The 21,870-nt window shown below is 46.2% G+C and overlaps 1 protein-coding gene across 1 annotated transcript in view; it reads right to left on the reverse strand.

Annotated features, from left to right (window-relative positions):
* Nucleotides 1-9,487: 9,487 nt before the first annotated feature.
* The window catches only part of LOC132327071 (potassium voltage-gated channel subfamily KQT member 1-like), a 387,557-nt gene continuing 375,174 nt past the window's right edge, over nucleotides 9,488-21,870 (reverse strand). Inside the window, exon 14 of the mRNA XM_059845811.1 lies at nucleotides 9,488-11,836. Coding sequence (XP_059701794.1) covers nucleotides 11,696-11,836 — 141 coding nt within the window. The 3' untranslated portion in view covers nucleotides 9,488-11,695. The remainder of the gene's footprint in view (nucleotides 11,837-21,870) is intronic.

Here is a 21,870-nt window from a genome sequence, read left to right on the forward strand (position 1 = left end):
AGCTGCGGGCATTTAAAAATCCTGTCACTAAAGATGTGGATGGAGGGCTGAGATTTTCCAGAGCCTTTAAGAAGTGCTATATGAGGCACTTGGATTCCTGTGTTATTAAGATGCTTTTGAAGCTTTTACCCAGGAGAGACTAATTTTAGGCACCCACTTTTGAGAATCTCAGACAGAAGGGAAACAAACTACTGATAAAAGTTAGAGAGAGTCTGTGTTTTGGAAACCGACCCACAGTTATTTACAGGTCTGTGTATTATCTTGTGTTGGTCACTGGTTTTTTGTATGTGTATGTGTGGTTTGTTTGTGTTTTGTTTTGTTTTGTTTTTTTACAGTGCACCTACCACAAACCTCAACTCAAATACAGCCCAAACACCCAGGCAGTCCCCAGCGTGTTGGCACCCTGTCCAGGGAGAATGTTTTGTAGAGGAGGAGCACACAGGATTTAAGCAGCAGTCTCCTGATGCACCCATGCACAATGGGCTGCTGAAGGTTACCTGGTTCAGATCTCATCTCATGGCAAGTTCACAAGCTGCTCCCTGGCTATTGAAGGTGATGTGGTGAGTGCTCAGTGTCAGAGGCACCGAAGGCAGCGAAGAAATCAGCTACTGCAGAGAAACTTGACTTTGACCCTTCCCCATAACTAAGCTCTTTTTTTTTTTTTCTTTTTTTCTTTTTTTTTTTTTTTCCTTTACATTCTTTCAAGAATTGTGAGGCCCCAGAGACTTCAGGGAAAATTCATACAGCTCAGGTCATTCTACCAGTCTGTGCAGCCATTCAGTCAGTAATAAACACTCTAGCAGGGCAATGATTACTGGAATAGTAGGGGGCATTCTAGCCAGCAAGCCTCATGAAAATGATAGACAGTTGCTGAAATCAAGAGAACTACAAAGCAAAAGAACAAAAGCATAAGTAAGTGAATCAGTAGGCTGGGCTCAGAGACGTGACATACTAAGTGCTGTGCCTCCTATAAATTTGGTGAGTTGATGATTTACCATAGCAGGGCTTTTCAGTAAAGAAAATTAAAACTTCAGGAGGGCTCTTCAGTTCCAAGAAACAGCACCAAGAGAAACATACCCTTTATGTCACAACAACTGACTTGGTATTAAAAGCATTGATACCAGTGAATGAGGCTGGAAGAGGCTTCAGACTCTCTCAGTCCTATTAGGGTTTAAGAGCACCAGTGCCAGATCCTGCAGTTCTTACTTGAGCAAAGCTCCCATTGATGTGTTCTTAATCTGGAAAAAGTCAACATGGATATTTATGGAGCTGTAGTGCCTAGGGGCTCTAATAAAAACTGTGCTAGACATTGTACCTATATTTAGTAGCAGCCAGTTCATGTCTCATAGAATTTGTGGTCTGCATAGACAAGACTGATAAAGCAGATAGGGGGTAGGAATTGCTGTTTTTCCTGTTTTACAGATGGGAAGTGAGGGTTGGAGATTGCAAGGGGATTTTCAAAGCCACATAGTGATGTTGGGTATTTATTTCCTCTGCATTTTAAAGGACTAAAGGACTTAGAGATGCCTTGGTGGTGTTGAAAGGCTCAGCTGAACACAGGCATCCCAGTTTTGGTGGGATGATGGGAAGTCTGTGTAATTAGTTTAGACCTAGACATTCCAGGCCAGTCTGCCACACCAGAAACATCCATTTTTGGAAGGAGTTTGCCTCAAGTTAGGGCTGTAGAATTCTGACCTATGGACAATGGCTGCTGCCAGTGCATGGGTGTAAAACCACAATGGTAGAAACCAGAGTGAGAGGGAAAGGGGAACCCTCATATCCTCAGCTACTCTGAAACCTCCTTTGTCTTTGGTTCAGGTGGCTGCCCCTTCTTGCCTTTTCAGAAGCCACGTGAACCTAACCAAGCTTGGATGTGTCATACCTGCATGCCTGAGCCCAGGATGGTGAGCTGTAGGGAACTCTTCTAAGGGAAATTTGACAGCTGTGCTCAGAGCTTCTCGGTCCACAGAAGCCTCACCTGTCACAGGGACTTCCAGGCCAATGACAACCATCATGCCTCGGAAAGAGACCAGGAAGGCCAAGAAGAGATCTGGGAAAATTGGAAAGGGTTCAGAAAAAAGCTCACCAAGGGATCTGAAGCCTATGAAATCTGCCTTGCTTTGGGAGTGTTTTACTCAAGGGAAGACTGCAAAGTGATTTGGTAGAAACATCTGTGAGGGCAGTGACTTCTAAGAAAAAGCAAGATGATTTACTCCTAGTTTATCTGACTCCTCCCTGTAAGACTCTGTGACTGAAAAATGCCTTTGGAAAAACTTGGTCACAAAATCCTATTTATTTTGTGAAGGATTAATTTCACCACTAGAACAGAAGATTGTCCATCACTGAAAGACTTGACAGCAAATCTGGAGTTTTTCTCCAAGCTGTGGCCTTAGCCAGGCATGATGATCACTTTACTTTTTAAAATTCTGAGTTGAATGGAAGTTTGTTTATATGTGACTATTATTAAAAAATCTGATAAAAATAACAGCAGGATAATAGTAATAGTAAATGTCTGAGTTAACAAAAAATGGGGATTAGGTGCATGAGGGAGAATAATGAACTATACTGGTGTGTGAATACAGAGTCACAGAATTTTTATTCTGCCTTTTTACCGTGCATTTTGCTGCTCCAAAAATTCCCACTGTCTTTAGTGGAAAAGCCTTTGATCCTATACAAAAAGGCAAGACTTGTCCTTTTAATGCCTTGCTTCCCCCTCTCCCAGTGGATCATCTGGAAGACAGAAAAATGCAGTTTTACCACAGGGGGAGAGGGAGAGAAAAACCAGCATCCCTCAAACACCCACCCAGCACCCCATGAACACCAAGGGAAAAGCAGGGATGCTGTGTGCTGTCAGATGCTGGGTTCCCCTCCACTTGCCTCCTCCCCACCTGTTCCAGCCCCTCTGGAAGTGTGAGATGGGATTTCAGGGAGTGATGTCCTTGGGGGGTGAGGTGGCAAGGCTCACACAGCCAGGATGAAATGTCCAGGTGCATGGAGCGATGTAAACATAAAAAAAGAAAGAGGAAAAAGAAGAAAAGGCTCGTGTGTGCATGCACACAAATCAATAAAAAGTGTAATGCATCTTTCTTTAATTAAATCCCACCCTGAATTGGCTGGGCAGCCCCGACCTCTGCCCCTCCAGTTTGCTGACTGGCACAGCTGTTAGTAAATCACCTGCTGGGGCTGCTCTCCGGGGCTTTAAAGGTCATCTGTCAGCCACTGCTGGGGAGAGATAAAGAAGAAAAACAGAACCAAAAAGTCTGGGGTGAAGAAAAAAAAAAGGCACTTTATGAAAGCAAAGCCATTTGAATGCTCCAGCTTTTCCAATGTTTATGTTGCTGGCACCTGGGGGTGGGGGGCATTTTATTCATCCAATTTCCCTGACTCTTTTGTATGCATTTTGCCAAGTTTTCAGCTACTTTGATGCTCCTTTTGTTTTAAGCTTTTCTTCACTGCAGGGAATAGGAATAGCTTGAGCCTGGATTTAGTCCTGTGTGACTGGGTCCCTGTTAGTGACAACATGGTCTCTGCTGGCCTTCTTACCCCCGTGGACATCTCCTCTTCTCACACAGAGCAGTCAGCCCTCATGCCCCTCACTTCTGGCTCCAGCTGATGCCAGGAGCAGTCAGAAGGAGCTGTGCAAGCTCAGCCTGGTCTTTCACTTCCAGCAGCCTGTGGCTCCAGGTTCTCCACAGCAGTCACTTCAAACAGGGCTGCCTGTTGAAGTCCAAAGGCATGATTTCACCCAGACTGGGGAGCAGGGTGGGTGGAGGGGGGAGCACACAGAGCAGCTCCATCCCAGAACATGAAAGAGCATGATTGTCATAGGTGATTCCTTGCCACAAACCACTCCTTCAGCTGTTTATGCTTGAAGGGATAAGCTGCCTTTGTGCTTATTCAACACTTTCACTGTCACCTTTATTTTCAGCCTCACACAAAATGTTGCCAGTGAAAATGATGTTATTTTTGCAAAATGGGTACATGGGCAAGGCCCAACTAATCTGGGAGTTTTCCCCCACCTGATAATTACTGACATATTTTCAATAAGTTACCATTTTAATTCAGCACTGGACATGCTGAATGACAACACAACGTTGTCAGACATTCATCCAAGTCAGGCAGAAAGTGCAGATTCTGCTGCAGTTGCCATTTCTTTTGCTTTGGGTTCATTCATACACTAAACTCGAGGGAAGCTTGGGGATCTGAGCACCCACTCAAAGCAGTGCTATTCACAGTATGGATCACAGTCACTGGGCACCTCTGTGATGTCTGTCTCTAGTTGTGTCTAAACTCAGGTTTTCCACGGGATGAAAGCTACTATCTGCCATGTAATATATGGGTTTGAAGGTCACTGGGAAATTTTTACTCCAATTCAGAGCTCCAGTGAGGTTAGTGAAACCAGGGGCTTTTTTAAACCTACCAACTGCTTATTCAGCCACGTGGTAAGAGAGCTCAAGACAAATTCATCCATGGCATAAGTCCATGACTCCAGTGGGTTCATGTCTGCTCTGAATTTCACCTGCTTTGAGCACAGATCCATCAAATACAAAACCTCTCAGTGGTCTGTGTCTGCAGAAATGCTCCCTCTTTTCCCTGATGCTCTTCCATGGGAAGGAAGGACTGTAGCCTGCCAGCTGCAGCCCTTTGGACCAGTTCTGGGTTGATGCTGAAGTTTATTGCCAGCTTTCCTAAAGCAATAGACTTCCTTATCTGGAGGACTGGCTTAACTGGACTGTGGTGTGGGGAATTACATGATAACACAGAGGGGAGAACGCACCAGCTCAGTGAAAGGGACACCCACGGCTCTGAGGATGAAGGCTCTCTTGCTCTCTTACTGCACTCTGCCTGTCTCCAGCCAAAGCAGCAGCTCCCTGGGAGTTGGCCAGTGGGGTTGCTGGAGTCCAAGAGTGATAACACTCACGGTGTAGCCAAACTGAAGAGTTTGGCACAGCACTGATGTGTAACAGGAGCTGTCCCTCGCTCTTCTTGGCCCCCTGACCCGCTATCAAACAAATGGAAACTTGTACTTACAATACCAACCATTAGAAATAGAAAGGGGGGAAAAATCAGTAGCTGGCAGGATCATTTGTTTAGGTTGGAAGAATTGAGCTGTTTAGTGTTTCAGAAAGGGGAAAATTCTCAGCAAAGAAAACAAAGGGAATAAGGACACTGAATCAGGCAATTGTTCTGCCACAGTAACTGTGCACAAGTGGTCCCCTTTCCCCCTCACGTTGATGATACAACCCCCAGCCCCTCCACCAGGAACACTGTCTGCTTGAAGGGCCTTGGTGACCAGGGTGCTAACAAGGGATGTGACAACCCAAGGTACACAGCTGTAAAGAAGAAAAGCTGCATTTTAGCTAAGCATAAGTAATGCTCAACAGGTATCTTTGAAATGTGATCTTTCTCCTCTAAGGCTAAGGTGAGTCTCAGGCAAATGCTTCAAGGCATTGTTGCTGAAAATTTTGATTCTTTGGTTAAAGAAAGAACAACCTTTGCCTGTCTGATTGGCCAGACAAGGTATAGCAGTTACATTAATCACAGAGTTCAGAATTCCCTTCCCCTCACTGTTATGTCAGGTCAGTCCCTTGCACACAGTTCCACCCACCCCAGGGGGAGATCAAACGACATAATGAAGATGAGTTAAAATTCTGTTCACAAACCCAGATGTGCCAAATCCAAGCCCTGAGACAAACGGGTGTTCAGCCAGGAATCCAGGCAGAGACACTGCACTTTTACAGAGTCATTTGGGAGCCACTGAAATCCACAATGAGGGCTAAACACGAGGTAGTAAGTGTTTTGGCAAAACAGCTCCTTGTAGGGAGGATGCTCTTGGCTGTTTCTCTCTTTCCTGTCTAACAGGCACTGTTTGCTGGATGACAGGGAGGGAGCTGCAGGGAGCATGTGCACATCCCCAGCAACAGAAATCCAGTCCAGAGCTTGGGATCTTCTGGAGGTTAGAAAAGGATGTGGGAAAAGCAATAATGACCATTAGTTAATTAGACTTTTTTGTCTCTCTTTTGGTGTCTAATATTTCCAGCTACCTTGGAGTGTCTTTTGACTAACAGCAGAGGTTGCTTTAACTGAGAAAAGAGGTTGCTCTTTAGGCTGGTTGAGAGGGACTCAAACCTTTTCCTACCATGGAGGTAGCACAGAACCATCTTGTCTGGTTCTGCTGGCTGGGCTATGCTGCAGCTAGAAATGATGTCTGAGATAGATCTACCCTGGGCCCTTCACCAGGCTTTTCCTTGGCCATTACAATGATTCTAGCATGTACTCCTTCAGCATACTAAATAATGCAGTTTTGATGTTTGGGATTCTTTACCTGGTGGCATTTTACTCCCTAACATGGTTTTCTTTTTGGACACATTGTTCAGATTGTTCAAAAGAGTGCTGAATGAGCTCTGCTGTTTAGGGCTGCATGAGATACAGCACTTCCTGAATGTATTGTCAGTCCAGACCCTTCAGGGCTTAGACTGGAAACATCAGTGAGAAGAGAAAACTCCTTGAGCTACTGAGAAAAGAGGCACCAAAAGAGCCCTGCTCATTTGCCATGCCAAGGGAAAAGCAGGGAATGCAGCTGTCCTGGTCCTACAGAGGTTGGAGGGACTTCCAGCACAGGTTTCTCTGGTGATACCACATCAAGGCAGTTGGATGGAAAACACCCAGGGCTGCTGGACAGGCCCACTTCTGAAAGGGGCAGCTGTGTTTGGAGAGTCTTTTCTCACTTTTTACTCTCCAGAGATGAAGAGAGTGTTCCAGATGAGGCAGCAGATTTGTGATCTGTCACCCATATCATCTGTATTGGGGGCACAGTTACCTTTTCTCAGGAATGAAAACCCCCAGCTGATGGAAGCTGAACTTTTATTTCCCTCACTGCTGCAGCCTTATCATACAGAGGACTGTAATCCCACACATCACTTAAGAAATATCACCATTAAAGATGTGAGTACACATCACTGAAGAAATATCACCATTAAAGATCTGAGTACACATCACTGAAGAAATATCACCATTAAAGATCTGAGTACACATTTTGAGATAAGATTGGTTCGTGATATTATTACTGACTATGTAATTATGGAAATGAGAAAATAATCCCCTGGGGCTTTGTTGTAATGACTTCTGAGCATCTTGCATCATCACAGGCAGACAGCAGACTTCAGGATGTCATGCATTATTGGAAGGAATGTGGAAAGTCTTGTTTGGGTTAGTGTCGATGTCTCTGGTAAGAGAGGACACCATGTATCTTCCACAGTGAAACTGGATCAGGTAGAAAACCATGTGATCTTTTGGAAAAAAGGTATCTCATCTTTACTTGATCTACACTCTTGTCTTTTGATGCACTGGTGAACTGCACTCCTGACAGCTGCCCCTGCTGATCCTGTGGCCTTGGGAGACCTTGACTGCCTGGGCTGTGCCTCTGTTCTGAGTCAAAAGGCAAAGTGGGACCCCTGCAGACGTGGCTGCAGTGCAGACAACCTCAAGGGCCATGCCCATTCAGGCTCTGTCACTGTTCCACCGGTGTGAGAGGAGGGGCTGTAGGAGTGACCTTGTGAGTGCTCCCTGCTCAGCAGCTGCACTCCCATCCAGCAGAAATGAGTAGGGTGAACACCAGTGAACCAGTGTCAGTACAAATGGAGATAAAAACACACACAGAGACTTCCCCTGGGAATGCTTTCTGTAATTTTGGCTTCTGTTAGAGCCATTGCCAAGGGGGAATGCATGGCAGCACCTGTGTTTTTACACGGGGGAACAAGCAGCACCCTGGGACTGCTGACCAGTCAGCCTCACCTTAGTGCCCAGTAAGATCATGGGACAGATCCCTCTAGAAGTCCTGTTGAATTATATGGAAGACAAGGAGGAGATTAATGAGTCTGAACATGACTTCAGCAAGTGCAGTCATGCCTGACTGATCTACTTACCTTCTACAACAGTGACAACTGAGATCAAATACCTGGACTTCTTCAAGGCCTTTGATAGACTCCCCCTTGCCATTGCTAGTTCAGAATTGGAGAGATATGGATGGAAAGGTAGATGGACAAGGAATTGTCTGGATGATTGCATCCAAAGAGTTTCAGTGTACAGATCAATGTCAAAATGGAAACCAGCAATGAGGGACTTGCCTCAAGGGTCTGTACCGGGGAAAAAACTACTTAATATCTTCCTCAGTGCCCCAGCCTTGGGATGGAGTGCCCCCTCAGCAGGTTTGTAGGTGACAGCAAGCTGAGCCAGGCATGGATGGGCTTGAGGGAAGGGATGCCATCCAGAGGGACCTGGACAGGCCTGAGAAATGGGACCATGAGAACCACATCCAGTTCAACAAGGCCAAGTGCAAATGCTTTAATATACAGTTTGTATGCCTGTACCAAACCATCTTTGCTCAGAAGAAGGGTCAGGAAGTGTCACCACATGGTCACATCAGTGCTAATTCTGTGTACTTTTCCCCCTGGGCAACCAGAAAGATTTTGCTGGATGGCAAAATGGACTTCTGTCTTAGGTGTGGAGATTTTCTTGAGGATGGCTAAGCTATGTTGCTTGAATTTTTTTACCATTAATATCTTCATATGGTGTAAAAATTGGTGTCTCCCACCAGGCTTCTTCCTTCCTCCTGCAATTTGCTCAACCCACACCCTCATGTCAGTGGGGAGTGTCCTGGTCACAGGTCCTGCCAGGTGTCCACAGTACCAGCTCTAAAGTGGATGAATGGCCAGCACTGCTGAATTTTAAAACCGGTGAATGTTCAGGCTCTGGCCTCACTCAAGACTTGCTGGGGAAACCCTGGCTTGAGTTTAAAACAGACATGGGTGCACACATGCATGTGTACAGACAGTCTGGCACACATTCTGTTTTTCTGGAGGGACCACTGCCTGCCTCTTTATCTTCTCCTCCCACCCACTCATCCCTTCTGACACTCACCATAGCTGTGACCACTTGTATTCTATTTAGCTGGATTTTCCAGGCACTTCAGAGTAGTAGGTGTTGCTATATATATAGTGCCTAAACACTTCTGTTGAGGCTGAAGAGTAAGTAAAACACTGTTGCATTACTTGGTCCACCAAGTGATCAGGATATCCCTCACACAAATATCTGCAGTGTTGCAGAAGGAAATGTCACCTTGTGTTGGCCACAGCTGTCCCTGAGTTCTTCTGCTGAAAGCTGCACTGCTCCCCTTAAGAAAATCTGTGGCAAAAGTATCTCCAGGCAGATTTATTTTCTTTTACCTGTGGCTGATGAAACAGTGTTAACCCTAATTTGGTGTCCAGTTGCCCATTTAGCTCTGGCTGGCCACAGTCTGGGAGGTTTTATGAAGGACCATTGCAGAAGCTCATGACCCTGACTGAAACCCAGGAGCAACTCAGTGCTCTGGCAATGACTATTTACTGTTTTTCCCATGTTACATGCTGTATTTGGTCATGTTCAGTAACTCTGCAGTAATCAGACAAGATGGAATGGCGGCTTGTCAGCTGATTTAATTAAAACCACATTGTTTCTTTTTTTTTTTTCTTTTTTATTGCCTCTCACACATCATTAATATTCTGTCTAAGACGCGCCTGCAATCTAAAGATTGGAATCAGTCTCATTGTGCTCTTTCCAAGCTTGAATTCCCAGACACACAAACCTGGGAAAGAGTTTTAAAGGGACAGGTAATAGTTAGAAACTAATTTGATTACATTGAAATGGACCACTCATTTGTCCAAATAAATGCTTATTAAGGGACCAGTCTTTCAGGTTGCTTTTAAATGCAATGTAGGCTTGGCTTTCACGGATATGAGTGGGAATAGAATATATTTAGGATTTCCCAGGAATCAGGTCTTTTTGCTCTGCAGTCTTCTGCTCATTCAAATTGTTGGTTATGCAAATATATTAAAAAGAACTTGAGTAAGTAACACTGCACCCATTTTAGCTTGGTTTATTATTTAGGTCTGTAGCAGCAGTGCTGCATTGTCCATTTTCTGAAGTGCCAGGTAAGATCCATTTCATGGTGGCAATGTTAAGGAAACTCCCCAGTCAGACCATTCCCTCTGGGACTCTCTGGCAGTGCCACTCCCAAGGTCAGAGACTTTCTGGGACTGAAGGCCCTTCCTTGGCCTGGCTCCCCACACACTCCACACACTTCGCACCAGCTTTGCCATGGCAGAGGTGGCAGAGTCCCAGATGTCTCATTCCATGAAGCCACTTGTTCCTGGGGCAGTGACACAGAAACAGCCCAAGCTGCTGCCTCCAAGGAGAGATCCCAGCAAAGGAGTCCCTGGGATTTTATCCCATCACAGTCTCCCCGTGGCCAGTCCCCATCTCCGTGTCCATCCACCTCGCTGCCATCACTTGTTCCCATCTCCCTTGTTGTCCAAAAGCTCGGCAATTCCCAGCTGCTGCTGTGTCTCAGTGTCCATTCACCTGGCTGGCTGTCACCTGCCTTTGTGCTCTTTGTCACCCCAAAGGTCAGAGGTTCATCCTCTTGTCCTGGGCTCCCACCCAGAGCTCAGCCTGTACTTCAGCCTGCATTTACATCTGCATCTCAGCCTGCATTTCCATCCGCAGCTTGCCAGCCCAGCTACCTGCACCTGAGGTGTTCCTCAACAAGAGCACGTCAGCCAGCATGTGCACTCGATTTACAGCCAGATTACAAGGCAAAAAATAAATCTAGCATTTAAAATTATATACAGCAGTTTATTTAAACAGCCATTAACTTCCATCAACAGTGCGTGCATTTCTGTTTTCTTTAAGGAACGCTGCTGCTCTCAATCACAGCTGCAGCCCTCCTGCAGCACCCTGCTACTCCGTGGCTTTAACCCAGCTTCACAGATAGCTCATAGCCAATTACCATACAGGTTCCTTATGTTAAAATTAAGGCAACTGGAGTCAACAACCTCTGCTGAATGAAGGTAAGAGCTTGAGAACATTTTGCATAACAGTCATCAGCGTAGCTGATAACTATTACAGTGTTCTGGTGAAGTAAGCCTACGCAGATCCTATCTCTCCTGCCTGTCTGTTCCAACATGCATCTCATCTCACTGGCAGCCCTTTGCTTTAATTAGCTGAAGTCTCTGCTTCAGCCTTTCATATGTCAACCAGCCTGTGTACACTTCCATATTTTTAATCAGTAGCCTGTTGTCTTTACTTTGTCATTCGCACTAGCATATAAATCTGCCCTTCTTATGATCCTCACTGCTTGGTAGAAGTCAAAACATGCTGTTTAATTTTCCTGTTCACTGATTTCCATTTGTTTCATGTTCAAATGCTGGCTCCTTTCCCCCTTTCGGGCATGCTGTGAGCATTAAACTTAGTGATTAAATGCCAAAAGAACAGTTCTTTTCCCCTTCCGTGCCCACAAATGGGTCATCCTAACCCTGGCTGGGATGCTTCCCTTGACAGCGTGCCCTGTGCCTGTGTGCTCAGCCCGACTGGGGCTGGGGGATGGGAGCTGGGCTGCTGCTGGCTGGCAGACTTCAGCTAAAATAAAATAAAACAGGTGCAGAACTTATGTGCTCTCCTAAGGTTGTGACTGGCTTCTTGCCGTTTCTTCTCTTTTTTTTTTTTTTTTCCCTGTTTTTTTTTTCCTCATTAATCTACTACTGCACAATATTTCATTTCAGCCATGACACAGATGAGGACACCGAGACTGAGAGATACCCGGACGTGGAAGAGCAGGAGGGTCACGTGTGGCTGTCCACTGGCTTTCACATTTGCAGGGTCACTGGGGGGGACCCTGTGGGTGTCTGGGGATGTCTGACAGGTGGGGTGGCTGCCCTGGCATCTGTGCCTGGGGCTGATCCCCCAGCTGAGCCTGGAGTGTGCTCAGGATGTCATCCAGCTTCTGGTCCATCTGCATGACCTGTTAGGGAATCAGAGAGCAGAAGAGCTGTCAGATGGTTGCAAATGCTTCTGGTGAGAGGCATTCAGAGGCCAAAAGCAAGGAAAAAGCCTGGCAGGGAGCATGGGCATCTGAGAGCCACCCACTCCCTAAGTTTGTCCAGCTGCTGCTAGAGGAGATGACACTGCAAAGTCACAGGGAAGATGGCAGCAGGACATTGCTGGCCCGAGGACTCAATTCACCCATTTTGTCTCTCAGCCTTTTCCCAGGGTTGATGATGATGCATCCTGCAAATATCTGCCCTGAAACTCTCCTTCACTCTTCGGTTTATTGTGAATGTTTTTTTCCCAGTACCTCTCCCAGCCTTCACCACCCTTGCTTGTAGGACATCATGCTTTCCATTACTGTCCTGGGAAATGGAACAGCCTCCCCTCCCTTCACACTGTAAATAGATGCCTCAGTGATACATGTTGCAGTCAGAGATCCTACCAGATATGGTGTTTATTCCCATGCACTTTTAGGAGGATAGCCTACTAGAAACCTCCAATTAACACCAATGACTTCATTAAAAAAAAGGAAAAAAAAAAGGAACAGCCATTCTATAGGAAGACATGCTAATTCCTTCTCTCATTGCTTTCTAACTGAAATTTCTCAGCTGCAGTCCCTAGCAGAGGAATCTTTCCTAATTGTTGTTATTATTATCATTATCATTAAACAGGGAAAGGCAAATATGAATTTTTAAAGGGAAGCTGCACTAATGCTTCTTAGTATTTTTAAAGTTCTGATCTTTTTTTTAGGAGCACATAGCTGGCATTATCCCCTTGTGCTGGTAGGGCTTGACTTCACTGCAAATGGCTCCCACTCACCTCAGCATCACCCCGTGGGACAGGCTGGGGGCTGGGGGCTGCTTGACTTTGCTCCAGAGGCAGAACTATGGCCAGCATCATGTAATCAGCTGGGATCACTTCTAATGATGCTTGAACACAGTGCAGCTTTGTGTTATAGATGAGCCCAAGAAAAAGGAGCATTTTGAAGAACATTGAATGGTTCACTTTGCAGTTATCTGCCGTGAAACTATGAGCCTCTGCAAACTGTGATCTGTCCCAGTGGGTCTAATAAACTTTGATAGCAAACCTTTTAGACTGATATCAGATCTAAACTGAGCTTTCATTAAAAAAGGGAGGCAGAGAGAATGAGAGAGAGAGAGAACGATTCCAGCCTTTTTCTGAGCAAAGATAACTTTGGAAATAGCCATTGGCAGCGTGGACTGAAAGCTTAGGAGGCTGAGATTGCTTTAAAAGCCAAGGCAAGGAAAATCACCTTATCCACTTTTCCCTCTTCTGTCTCTTCTCACTCCAAGTGTTGGCTCCCCTGTGGGCCCCTCAAACCTCAAGGTACCAGGAGCTTATTCAAGTTCTATCTCTTTGGTAACCACTATTGTCTCCTAAATACAACCTGCTGGGGAAAGGAGTGGAGAATCTCTGCTACATCCTAGAGGGAGAGACGTGCTTGTCTCTCTTCCATTTCTATATTTAGAACTGCTAGCTTCTGGTAAGAAAAGCCCTTCTCCCTGCCTCAGTTTAGGTGTGGGTCTGGGTTATCTGAGGCAGTGTTTACAAGCAAGAAGGGAGTGTTTAGGACATGGTTGGACAGCAGAGACCTTCACTACTCTTTCTTCCTTCCAGGTGCATGGCCAGCACTGCCTGAGTGGTCAATCACTGACAAAAGCACTGACATTGCTCTGTCTCAGGCACAACAGCCCCAAAATCTGCTCAGCACTGACTTGGCTAAGAGTCTGAAAGTCACTAGTGGTTTAAGGGTTAAGCAGCATGGAATTAATTTGAAAACCACAGCCTTTATTTTCTCCTCCATTCTTGAAAAGCCTGTTTGGCTGATGCTGGTAATGACTCAACAGAATCTTTCTTAAGCAGAAATGTTGCTGCAGAGCAGAAACCAAAGCAGAACTAATGTATTGCAATAGGGTACAAAGAAGTGTAGGCAGGGAAATGGGATCAGGCAGATGAAAGCTCTTTTGGGGCTTTCTTTTGTGAGGCTTTGTTGATTTTGATCTGCACGCTTTATCTTAGATAAGCTATGCCTGCATATTCCATATCATTTAAACTCTGCTGGATTTCACTGTATTTTGCCAGCTCAGTGAAAGAATGTGTCAGGGAATAATTCTGTGCCCTCTTTTTTCCAGGATAAGAGGAGGGTGGAGAATATTCATTTGTAGGGATGGAAACTGAGAAATCCTTACACAGGGGAATAGATTACACTGCACTTCTGTCACACCTTCCACATGAGGATCAGTAAATATTTCCTGAACTCCAGCAAACAAAACTGCACAGTTCTCCTGTGTCAATCATACACAGGAGGGTTTTCATGATAATTTTTGAGATTAGAAGCAGAAATTAGGTGCAAGAATTAAGTGGCCCATAGGAAGATGTAGTCAGCACCTTGTGGAATTGGAGTTTGTTGAAGAAGGGTCTGATTTGGAGGCTGGTTAACTCTGACCAGGGAGCGGCAGAAGAAGAGCTATGGACACTTGGCCCGAGGTCAGTAGGATGACTTGCAGGGTTAGAGGAATTTTCATGTGGATGAAGGTTTTTTCCACAGGAGGGTCCTGGTTTCAGGTTTCTCCAAAATCCACCCCACAACTCTTACTCTCCCTAAGCCCAAACAGAAGTTGCTTGTTTTGAGCAACACCCGCAGGCAAGAGCTGAGAAAGGGTTAAACAGAGCAACGTGTTTTTCAGATAAGTAAAGTGAGAAGCCATCCAGAGCTGGCTGCAGAGTTTCCAGAGAGATGTGATATGGCCCTTGCTGGCTCAGTGGAGACAGGTGAGCTTGGCAGCTGTCCATGGGCAAATGGCAACAAAACTCCCCTTCTCCCACATCACAATAGTGCTCCGGAGATGATCTATAAAATTGTTAAAATGCTTTTATATCCTTTCAACTGCCCTGTAGAAAGGAGACTTGCAAAAGCAGTTTAAAATATTGCACTGTTGTTATTGGGACTGTGAGGAGAGCTGAAGGAGTGTTGAAATGTGTATTTATTCTAACATCCCCCCGTGAAAGGGGGCTGGACTCCATGGTGACATGCAGGACTGTTAGAAAAAAAAGAAAAAAAAGTAAAAAAAAGCCCTGACACCAGCTCTAGTGAGACACAGCAAGCCACAAATTCAGTCAAACCATGGGGCTCAAGGTGTCCCTCCCCTTCACCTTGAGCACCAGATTGGCTTTCAACACCTATGGGCTGTTTGAGGGTACTTTGAGCCTCTCTTTGTGAGAGCTGATGATGCTTAAACACTTCTTTTTACCTCACTTGACTCCTGCTGCAGAAAAGGCTTGTGGAGAAAGACCCCTGGCATGGCAGCAGGACAGATGAAGAGGGCTGGGTCATAATGGGGGTTTGCCACATGCTGGACAGATTCTTAGCTCCCACGAGAGCTTTTTCTTCGGACATATTTTGCACGCACAGACCATAAACAAAATGCATGTGTGGAAACCAGTCAGAGTAGCCACATGGTTTCCCCCAACTCCTGTCACTTTAGGCCAGAAAAATCCCTCCCCCTGTTGGTTTGGTGACACCCCTAGGTTTTGTCTGTTTTTTTAACATGATTTATGGAGGCTGGGAAAGCCAGTAGCAATTATGTGCACAACACACTGACTTGAACTATTTCCAGAGAGGCAGCAGAAGGGGAAGATGGTCTGCTGGAGCACTGGAGTAAATCTGTAAACCCACAAACACACTCCCATGTTGCTAAGTCAGTGAAGCTTTGCACCAAAAGCTTAACCCCATAGATTACATAAAGTCACTGTCACCCCCTGGAGGCTCTGCTCTCTCCCTCCCTGCCCTGGTGCAGTTCATCCTGCAGCACATCCAGGCTGCTGCTACCAGGGATGCAGCAGGGGAAAGAGGGGACAATTTGTGTCCCCAGTCAGAATGTCATGGAGCAACAGCAACTTCTGCTTTGGGTTGAGCTGGATTGACTCTGCCTTCCCGTTTGCCTCGCTGCATTGCAGAAAGCTGTGAGCCCACAGGACAGCCCAGGGTGTCCTGGCAGGGCTGGAGGATGGCAGAGGCTCTGTGTGGCTGAGCCCCAGCCCCTGCTGTCAGAGCTGCTGCACCAGGGGGGCTTTGCCCTGGGAGATGAGATATCCAGACCTGCCCTCCTTGCCATGCAGCCCTTGTCCCACAGCAAGCTGCAAACCTAAGCACTTACAGCCCAGAGCCCCCAGAACCCAGAGGAACCCAGGAGCTCAGCAAGGCCATCCCCAGGGGCTTTGCCTGGTGGTGTGATATTTTCCATCTGACACTGCAAAGTCAACCCCATCTGGGGCCATGCAAACATTATATCCCAGCCCAGGCTTTCCAAAGCACCAGAGGCCTGAGCTCAGCCCACTGAACTCCCCCTCTCTAGCAGTGGCCCAGCTCTGCTCTGGCTTTACAGCTTCCTCTGTTTCCAGCCCTTGCTGCAGCTCCTGGTCCTGAGACAGCTCCAATGAATCAGGATCCATTCTCTGACTTAAACACAGCTGCCTGGAGGGTTTTAACACCAACTGCTTGGAAAAGAGTCATTTGATAGGTAGGATTTATTTTGTATGGACAGAAGTGTGCACATGAACCTTAGTCTGCCATGAGGTATTTCTACCTGTGGGTATGAGCTGATGCTCCCAGCTTGTTATTTGGGATAGGTCACCTAAGGTCAGTTTGTAGGAGAGAAGGGTATTAATGTAGTAAAATCAGATGTGATTTAGTTGAACTGGTGCAATCCATTTTATGGATGCTTCCATTTCTGACTCGTGACATATTGATTTAGCTTCAGCTCGTTATCCAGAAATTTGTACCATTTTCACATATTGACCAGGTCTGTCACATGATGTTTCTTCTCATTCCAGATGGTGGATTGATTTGATTAGATCCTGTGTTTAGCTTTATATGCACATCTGGTCTTGTAGCTTCTCTCTGCCTACAGTTACACCCAATTATTCAAGCTAATTGCCTATTGTACACTTCGAAGCCTGAATTGTTTATTTTAGGAATTGCTTTATTTTTTAGCATGTGGATTTATTGCTGCCCAGAGACTCCTGATTCTGGGAAGGCACATCTTCTGTCTACAGCACTGCCTGCAAAACTGCCTCCCTCTCACCTTGTTTGTCCTGTTAGAGATATTGCACTGAGGTGGAACGCTGAATCCACAGAAACTTTTTTCCCTTTCAGCAAGGCCAGACAATGTCAGTGTTGACATAGCCTGTTGGTAGCTGTGAGGAAGCCAATGGCCACACCAGGCACAGAGACTGGGACTAGCCTGGGGAGATTTTTCTTGAGCAAGGTGTGGCTCTGGAGCAAACTCTGAGCCCGCTCCAATGAAGTGCTTATGGATGTGCTTGAAGCATGTGAAGAGTCTTCCTGAGTTCACCAAATATTTAAGTGCTTTGCTGGAGTGGAGCCAGAATGGTCAACAGTTTGCAGGATTATACCTTTAGGATAAGCTTTTGGAGTCTCCTAAGTACTCCTACACACATATGCCCAGAGATATATCTATACCACCATTTCTCAGGTCTCTGAGGAGTAATAATTGCATCTATCATGACATCCTGCTGGAAAAAACCTTGGCATTCATATTAGCAGAGAACTAGCAGCTTGTGTCTCTTAAACAACAGGAGGGCTTTGATGAGCAGGACCCATGAACAGGATCCCCTGAACTGGCTGGTTTTGGGATGAGCTGTGACGGAGTTGGAATTGGCGTCAATTCTACAACAATGCTGTAGAAAAAAAGCAGCACTGCCAGGTGGCACAGGCACAGGGAAACACCTCACAGTGGGACATCAGTGTCCTACAGCCAGCTGCCAGCACCACCTGGCCCAGCACTGAGCTGTGCTCCCCTTGCTGGGCTCTGCTGAGGGTGCAAACAGCACGGAAACACCAGCTCCACACCAGGAGCTCTTGCCAGTAACCTCAAAGGTCAGGTAAACAGGTACATGAGTAGACCCTAAATAAGCTCCACTTCCATGGCAGGCTGTTGTTCTGGCAGATCCAATTCTTTATGAACACATAAAAATGTATGAACCACCAGACTGTCATGTTTGACTTATTCCGTGTACCCCTTAGCAGATATCGGCTGTTTATTTTCATTCCATGGGACTTATCTGGATAACACCACCATTTTCCAGGCCTCCCTTCCTTTCTCCCAAACATCCCCACCCATTCTTAGGTCAGGTGTTACAACCTCTGTCGGCCTAGGGTATGGTAATCTTTATTTTAAGTATAGCTTCATTTATTTTGGTTTCCATCTACCTTTCCTGTTTCAATGAAAGCACAAAGTCTGTCCCTCTGCCCTGTGCTCCTGGGGTATTTCCTGCCTGTACCCTCTCACTGAGCATTTTATTTTTGTATTTCCCATGCCACAGTTGCACTGATGGAGCTCCCCAGTAAGACCTGTGTCTGTGGTTGATGTTTCTGGTGTAAGATGCTTTTTGCTTAATTGCTCAGCAACTATCACAACTTGAGCCCTGGCTTTCTAAAGCAGGCCTGGTCAGCACACAGATTATGTGTTACTGCTTTGGGGAAGGTGTGATTTATTTTTTTTAAATGAATCCTTGCTTCCTAAACCAATGAGGTTTGGCTGATGATATATCTGTGTGTATATTGCTATGGCAGCTTTGGATTAAGCTGGCCAACTTCAGACACATTTGCCAGAGAATCCTTGCAGATAAAAAGTTCATACAGATTTCTGAAAGTTTGGCACTTGTGCAGAAGACAGACATCCAAATTAGTGCCTCTTTGAAGGAAGGGCAGAAGAGGAAGGTGAACTGTATTATTAGACCCCAGAGAATCCACACAGGATGCTCTGACCACAGGAAAAGCTTTATTCAGCTCTTGCCCCTTATTAGCCTCGGATAATCAACCACAAAATAGAGAGTCACAGGAAACCAGGCAGCACAATTTCTACTGCTCCCAGAAGTACTTGTTTCTGGCTCAAGAAATTCAAGTGGTGCCACTGTTTGAGTGGACACAAGGATACCTTCCCACAGCAGCAGCACTCGGCTGCCAGCTGAGCTGGACTCCTGTGAGAGCTTGTCCCCTTTCAGCTCTTCGCACGTGCACCTGTCTTTGTGTCTGCAGCCAGTGCTTTCTGACATTTGCAATTTGTTCCCCCCAGCAGGTGAATGGGACTTTGAAGAACTCTCTGTCCCCTGAGCCACACACATAAATGGACATTTTTATTGTTGCAGGACGTTTTGTTCCTCACCCTCCTCTGGATCCTGCTCAGATCCTCCCTGTAATCTTTGCCATCTCTCCCTGTGACATGGCTGCTCAGCCACGCCCGGCATGACGCACTGCCCTGCCATTTCTCAGCCCCTTGCATTGTGTGGCTGCAGGTCCTGCTCAAAGCCAGCCTGGAGACAAACAACAGGCAAAAATAACAGAGCCAGCCCGGCCTCAGGAGTGGATCTGCAGCCTCTGTGAGTCACACTGCAATTTCACAATAAAGCCACCTTGTAACTTGTGCTCCAAGACGCTGATTAATTTAATTTTCAAATCTCCAAACAATACTGGACAGAGAGGAACAATAAAAAGAAAAAGCAGCACTGAGTACTTCAATGGTGCCAAAGGAGCACTGAGAAAGGAGTGACCTTAAGCCTTTCACTAGGTGGGTGCAATAACTCAGCATTTTAGATGGGTGTGATGGACTTGGTGTTTGCATCTCACCTAACCCTTTGAGTAGATGGTATCAAGCCTTCACTTTGGCTTTTCTGAGCTCAAATAAATCCCCTCTGTGAGAATGACATCTAACCACACCAGCCTCATGGCTAGATAGGGCTCACCAGTTCCTGGCAGGGGGAGGTCACCTTGGGCTGTTTCTTTTCAGCTTAGTTGCAAGAATAACTTACTGGTACTGAACCCAGTGGGAGAATTCCCTTAATGCTGCCCTGCTGACCTGACATACCTGATGGACTGTGAGTGCCAAGGTAATTTTCATGCACTTTATCACAGCTGTTGATGCACAACTGCTCTTCATTCACACACACAGACACACACACACACAGGCAAACACACAAATATCCCTGCTTGAAATTATCAGCCCATCTTTACTTATAGAGTGGTGAGAAAGGCAAAGCGAGAGGGAGTGTTGTTATTGGGAGGAGCACGGGCATTATGGTGATGGAGATTTAGATAGCAAGACATGTAGGTACTAGAAAAGTTCCAGGCAGTTCTTGCAGGACTTGACCAGGAGCTCAGAAACCCAAGATCCAGTCTAGACCCCAGGCCAGCCTCTGTGCGTTGAGCACAAGTCACCTCCTGGATGAGCCTTATCAGTATTTGTTGACCACATGGATCACATAATCGGTCATTTCCTGTCTTTCTGACATGAAATCACTTGAAATTGGGTAGGTTTCAGTCTTGGAACAAAACAGAAGACACAGACCAAAGAAAAGGTAAGAGTAATCTAATTTGGGGGCTGAAATGTTGGCTGTAGGAAGGAAGGAAGTTGTGCTGGAAAAAGAAGATTGGTCCCTGTTGGCAGAAGACAGGACGAGAGAAGATGGTGCCTTTGCCTTTCCCTGTGTTGGCTCTTTGAGGATTGACACGGACACGGCAGAACAAGGTCGGAAGTGTGGTGTGCTGGTGGTGCCAGGAGGAAAAATGTGACCAGGAAGCAAAAGGATGATTGTCTGGGGATCAGAGGGTGTCACTGAAAGGCCACTGTCTGGGCCTCTCTTTTCAGCTTACACCATTTTAGCCAAACCCTGTAGCCAGACTAAGGGCTGGTCTGTGTGCAGATTTGTGCTGCTGTCAGAAAAACCAAGCTCACAACATGCCCTGGCCATCAGGGAGCCTGTCCTGGGCCCTCATTTAGCTGTGCCCTGTTTCAGTGAAAGCGATGCAGGAAGCCCAGGAGAAGCTGACTTGTGAAGGTCTTGGGAAGTGAGAGCTGGGCCTTTGCACCGTGAGCTGTTGAACAGGTCAAATGAAAACTTCTGCCCTCATTCCTTCTCTGCTCAGCGTGGGACAGGTCCCTGGGCTTGCCTTTACACAGCACACTCACTGAAAGTCCCACAGCCTCTGAAGGTGCCACAGGACTTTGCACAATGCTCACAAGGTGGCTGGAGGGAGAAGCTGCGGAAGCACAGGGTGGTGTTACGTGTTTAAATAGCCAGGATTACAAAACACCATTGTTTCCTCATTAAAACACAGAAACCCAAAGCAAGTGAAATATTATCAGGCAGTGCTGATTGAGGGTGTAGCAGTTCTTGATTCTGACTGACTCAACGTGCTTTGCTGAGCCCTTTGCTTTTAGCCTGTCTGGCTTATCTGTCATTTGGTGGATTTTACTGGCTTGCTGGTTTATTAGCAGCACTGCCACATGTATTTTTAATGAATTCTTGAAAAAAATCATGGCAAGTGGGTGGACTCCAGACTGCCTCGTCCAGATTTGGGGGCACAGCGCCCTGGTGCTGAGGGTGTCCGTCTGTCTGTTCAGTCACACCAAGCCACAGCGTTTGATCCCAGCTCAGCAAAACCCACAGGCTTGGACAGTGCAGGAAAAACAACACCACAGCAAGGAACAGTTCATGACTTGATGTGGGATTGCTCAGCACCTGGAAGGGCCTGAGCAATGTGTGGGGTGTGACAACACAAACCAGTGCAGGAATGGGCTGTAGCTCCAGCACTGTGTGTGCAGGGCAGCAGAAGAGCCTGCAGGAACAATGAATTTGGCCAGATTTGTCTTTTTCTCCTTCCCAAGCTAGAGAATTTATTGCATAGTAGGTTCTGTAGCCAAAGAGATGTCCATGGCCATTTAAAACACTGACTGAGAACAGAAGACTGAGCAAAGCAGATTTCCCAAACCCGGAATCTCAGCAGCGGCCGTTTTCCATTTCTTTCGTTCTTGAAAAATAAGTGAGAATTTTGAAAAATCAGCATGGCTACATCCCCAGGGGAGACTCAAATAAAGCATTAATTAAAGCAAAGAAAGGGAGGTGTCTTATTTGAACTCTGCTGAGCTGGATGGATTACCTATGAAAGCTGGCAGTGACAGGACAGCT

The sequence above is a fragment of the Haemorhous mexicanus genome, chromosome 5, assembly GCF_027477595.1.
Source record: "Haemorhous mexicanus isolate bHaeMex1 chromosome 5, bHaeMex1.pri, whole genome shotgun sequence".
Taxonomy (NCBI): Eukaryota; Metazoa; Chordata; class Aves; order Passeriformes; family Fringillidae; genus Haemorhous; species Haemorhous mexicanus.